The sequence below is a fragment of the Rhinopithecus bieti genome, unplaced genomic scaffold, assembly GCF_001698545.2.
Source record: "Rhinopithecus bieti isolate Rb0 unplaced genomic scaffold, ASM169854v2 scaffold_30418, whole genome shotgun sequence".
NCBI lineage: Eukaryota > Metazoa > Chordata > Mammalia > Primates > Cercopithecidae > Rhinopithecus > Rhinopithecus bieti.
In genome coordinates, this window is record NW_016813004.1 from 26,294 (window position 1) to 31,232 (window position 4,939).

General features: G+C 49.3%; 1 protein-coding gene across 1 annotated transcript in view; it reads left to right on the forward strand.

Annotated features, from left to right (window-relative positions):
• Nucleotides 1-4,627: 4,627 nt before the first annotated feature.
• Nucleotides 4,628-4,939, forward strand: part of LOC108512250 (spermine synthase-like) — a gene marked incomplete at its 3' end in the record, with an annotated part of 47,037 nt that continues 46,725 nt past the window's right edge. Inside the window, 1 exon segment of the mRNA XM_017847436.1 lies at nt 4,628-4,939. Coding sequence (XP_017702925.1) covers nt 4,891-4,939 — 49 coding nt within the window.

Genomic DNA, 4,939 nt, shown 5'->3' on the forward strand with positions numbered 1-4,939 from the left:
GAGGGATCCAATTTCTCCGCATCCTTACCAACACTTATTTTCTGGTTTTTAAGATGTGTTTCTTTATTTACTTACATATAGCCATCCTTGTGGATGTGGAGTGGGCTCTATTGTGATACAAACCGCTGTTTGATTTGGCAGTGGTGCTCTTGGCTTTACTCTGGAATCTCCTGGGTTTATATTTATTTATTTATTAACAATCCCAATGCCCAGGCTGTACCTGGGGCCAATTTCATCAGACACTAGGGCTAGGCCCAGGCAGTGGCAGTATGTTTAAAACTGCCAAGGTGATTCCAGTGTGCAGCTGAAATTGAGAATCGCTGTAAAGATCCTAGCCCCCTCTTGCTTACATACTTTTTTTTTTTTTTTTTTGAGATGGTGTCTCACTCTGTCGCCTAGGCTGGGGTGCAGTGGCCCGATGTTGGCTCACTGCAACCTCTGTCTCCCGGTTCAAGCTATCCTCCCATTTTAGCGTCCCAAGTAGCTGGGATTACAGGCGCCTGCCACCACGCCTGGCTAATTTTTGTATTATTAGTAGAGATGGGATTTCACCACGTTGGTCAGGCTGGTCTTGAACTCCTGACTTCAGGTGATCCGCCTGCCTTGGCCTCCCAAAGTGCTGGGATTACAGGCATGAGTCACCACGCCCGGCCTTATATACTCTTTTCAGTCAAAAATTTAAATAGTGTTAAAATAGCTGGGTGAGTCCCACATTCATCTGAAAAAATGGTGGGGAGTGATCCAGATCTGTGTCAGCCACTCTAACCCTAATAGCTAATGCCAAGTGTTTAAGAGGGGAACTGACATCACTACAGCAGCACACAGGGGCCAGGGAGGCAGAATGTCTCCAAGAGTCCCAAATGAACTGGTGGAAAAAATAATTGTATATATTAAAAAAAAAGAAAGAAAGAAAGAAAGAAAGAAAGAAACAAAAGGCTACTGGCTTTGATGGCCAGGGCAGCTGTTAAGGACTGCCAGCCCCCATCAGCTCCCTCACCCGCCCTGCAATGAAAGTTTGGGACAGCAGCATGATGGGTGGTGGCCTTACAGTGCAGGCCAATAGTCTATGGATATTTCCAATTAGCACCTCAGCTACCCATCCACTGCCACCACCACCACCTCCTCCTTTTTAACAGAGGGCTCTTTTCTGCTTTTGACTTCCTTCTTCCCAGTACACACTTGCTCACTGTGTAGGATAGTGTGGCTCTTTCTCTAAATTTTTAGAAACTCTGTTGCTGATGTCCAGCTTGGCCTGTCTGCTTAGAAGCAAGTGGGCCCATTTGAAAGGGAGGTTGGGACAGGAGTAATACTCAATACTAGCATTTTGCTAAGTGGGTCACCAAAGCTTTCACCCTAAGCCTGGACTTCATCTTGCTGTCTATATTGTCACTGCACTGTAGCCACACACTCCCAAGAACACACCTAGAGTTGAACAAGCAGTTTTCTTCTCCTTGCAGGTGGGGGAAACACATACCATGGGAATAGAGGCGGTGATGGGGCAGGGGCTCTCAATAAGAGGGTGTGAGAAAGGACAACTTAGAGGATTTGCACCTGGGTATGTTAGAGGCACCCCGGCAGCGAAAACCTGTCAGGTGAGAATGACCCCATATGTCAAGTGCACCTGAATGTGTGTTTGGAGTTCCCAGCATGGCCAACCAGAGACCATGGGGAACATCTGAGCCTCTGGCCTGGCCAAAGCAGTGTGGGTCCTGAAGGGGATTGAGGCCCTTTGTTTAGGGTAAATGAAGGTTGCCAGATTGTTAGGGGGAGGGTGTTCTCCTGTTGAACCCACTGCCACTGGATCGTCCCCGTATGTAAGTTACCAGTAAACTCTATGTCTCTGAGTCTGTTCTTTGGCCCCTTGAACCTGGTGCCATCCCTACTGAAGTTAATAGGCATCTGGCATGACACTGTGTCAGGTGGTTTTGGGGAGCGTTTAGGGAAGCCAGGTGTTGCTCTGGATTGCAAGCTGGTGCGGGGGGTGGGGATGGGGGGAATTCTATGATTGGATGGTTTAACAAATGTTCTCTAGAAGCAGAGAAAATTAGAGCCAGGCTACAGCTGTGGTTGGTAAAGAAGCAGCAGTCACTCATATTAGCCAGGATTGGGGGGTGAGGTGGTACTTGGTCACATTTGTGGTTTGGACAAGGCTTATGTTTTCTCCATGTTCAGAAATGATTACAGAGTGGTCTTGTTTGTGTTTTGTACCCCCCTTGTCATAGAGTGGCCTTGCCTGATGTTGGTGTTCTCGGGAGTTGTTTCTGTTCAACAGGACACCCAGGCACAGCTGTGAGTGCCTGGCCAGCTCTGTGAAGGCAGGACTGCTTTATTCTTTCTCAGTCTTACTTTTCTGGCAAGAGCAGTCAGTGGCAGGCTGCAGGACACGAATCCATGATATCCACGTTTTCACCATTGGCAAGACTGTCTCAAGAATGCAGGCTCTAGTCGGACTAGGGTAAATCTAGTCTCTGCTGAGTCTTTTGTTGCAGGACGAGTTGCTGACGTGTCTGATAACAGCTGTGCAGTATTTAAGACTCTGCACAGGATCCACTGGTCGACTGTAACACAATTACCACAAACAACATGATTATTAGTCCTGAAACAGGCCTGGAAGCCAAGGGCCTAGATTATAAAACTCAGGTAATGAGAACATGTTCCCAAATCCAAATAGATACTCACAGCTCAATTGGAGGTGTTTAAAAGAGGCCTCGAGTAGGATTATGTTACTGGTAAGTAGGACGTGCATTGGGAAGATCCTTGCAATAACTCCTAATGTTACCCCAACAATGTTGGTTCCATATCGAGGCCAATTTAACTCTGATGTTGTGCTAACATCATGAAGCATTTGTTGTAGTTTTTTGTTTGTTTTTTTTTAGACAGTCTTGCTCTGTTACCCAGTCTGGAGTGCAGTGGCACGATCTCGGCTCACTGCAACCTCCACTTCCTAGGTTCAAGTGATTCTCATGCCTCAGCTTCCCAAGTAGTTGGGATTACAGGCGTGCGCCACCAAGCCCAGCTAATTTTTGTATTTTAGGTGGAGATGGGATTTTACCATGTTGACCAGGCTGGTCTCCAACTCCGGGCCTCAAGCAATCCACCTGCCTCGGCCTCCCAAAGTGTTGGGATTACAGGCATGAGCCATGCCCAGCCAATGACACATTTGTTAAACTCCACTTTTGTTATGGCTGTCTGATAAGTTAAGCAAAGCATCTCAGGATTTTCATCCCTACTTTGTACCTTGCAGGAAACAAGGTAAGGTACAAGTGCTGGGGATGAAATTTCAAGTCTGAGCCCTAGGGCCACCTGTGCTGCCAGACACAAGCTGCAGAGCATAACCAGCTACACAGTTTGCAGGCCAAGTGCAAAATAAAAACATGGGGCCCCCTGTTCAAGAATTAAGAATTTCAAGATGGCAACAGAGAATTAAACCAAGTGCAGGGCCCTTTTGACGTGAGGCCCACACTGGTGCTGAGTGGGGAAAGGCACACCTGAGGCCCATGGAGCCCTACTGCCCCTGCAACATGCAGGACAAAGACAACTCTATTGTCAGTGACCTGACTCCAGAGGAATGGCAAGAAGTGGAGAACATCCTAGGAAGAAAGAGGAGCTGCAGACTGACATAGATAACTGAAGGATGAGAAATGCAATAGCTAACAAAATTGAGAACCTAGGACACACAGAAGAAAGGAAGACATGCAGAATAACAAACAGGTGGCCATGGGTAGACAAAAATTAATGCAGGTCCTAGAAAAAGGTCCAGTTGTTAACAGAGAAAGGTCTGTTCAACAGACTCTTGTTGAACACTTGTGAAGACACTGCCCAGTTTTTGTAGAAGGGTGAATGAAGAACTCAGCAAAACAGCTGTTGCCTGGGGAGAGATGAGTTTAATATCCAGGTTTTCGTTGCTTTTGTGGAGGCCCATGAGTTCATTGATTTAAATTTTGTCTAACCATTACAGCAATTCCTGTGGCCGTGAGAGGCACAAAAGCCTGACAGGATGATGGAGGCATTTGCCCAGGGATGTTGTCAGTGCAATAAAGAATAATTTTAGTTCAGACGCTCATGCTCTCTCCCCTTTGCCATTATTTTGTAGAACAGCAGCCATAACCCCAGTGTCAAAAATAAGCCCACCGCAAAGGCTATTGCCATGAATAGAGGCGCCAGTGATGGAGTCCTGCTAGACGAGCAACTCCGGAGTCTGCAGTTTCCTAATTCAATATTAACAACAATGCTGTCCTCTTACGGGCTTCTCCCTCATTCTTATTTTGCGTGAAAACGTAGACAACGTAAATGCCCAAGCGCTTTCTATTCAGTCCTCAAATGCAAAGCAGACCCTTGCTAATAATGGTAATAATCCGAATGGGTTTAACTGCAGCATTGTAAGAAAAGCCAGGCAGTACTCCTAGACTACAGGGGTGGATCTCATCATTTGATTTTCCCGACTCCGCCAGGAAATAAGAGGGGCCTTGGCTTAGGGAGAGGTGTGTGGGGAAGCGTAGGGGATGGGCCCCCCGGAAGTCCTGCTGCGCTGTTTAAACCTAAGGTGACCTAACGGATGGCGGGAGCGGCCGCGCGAGCCTTGGAGCAGGGCGCGGCCATTGGTGACGCACGCCGGGGAGCACGGCGCCCACGTTTCCACCATTAGCGAGGCCTCACACCCGGCGCTCCAAGTTCGGGGCTGGAGGCGTCCCGGCTTCCTCCCTCCCGGAGGCGGGACCGGCCCCGCCCCCGCGCCCGCGCCCCGGGTCTCTCCCGGCGGCCCCTCCCACCTCCTAGTCCTGGCCTCCCCGGGCGCAGCGCACTCCCCGCCGGCCGCAGCCTGACACGCCGCGCGGCCCCCCAGTCTCCCGCGGCCGCTCCCCCAGGCATGGCACAGGGCCTCGCCTCACTATGGCAGCAGCACGGCACAGCACGCTCGACTTCATGCTCGGCGCCAAAG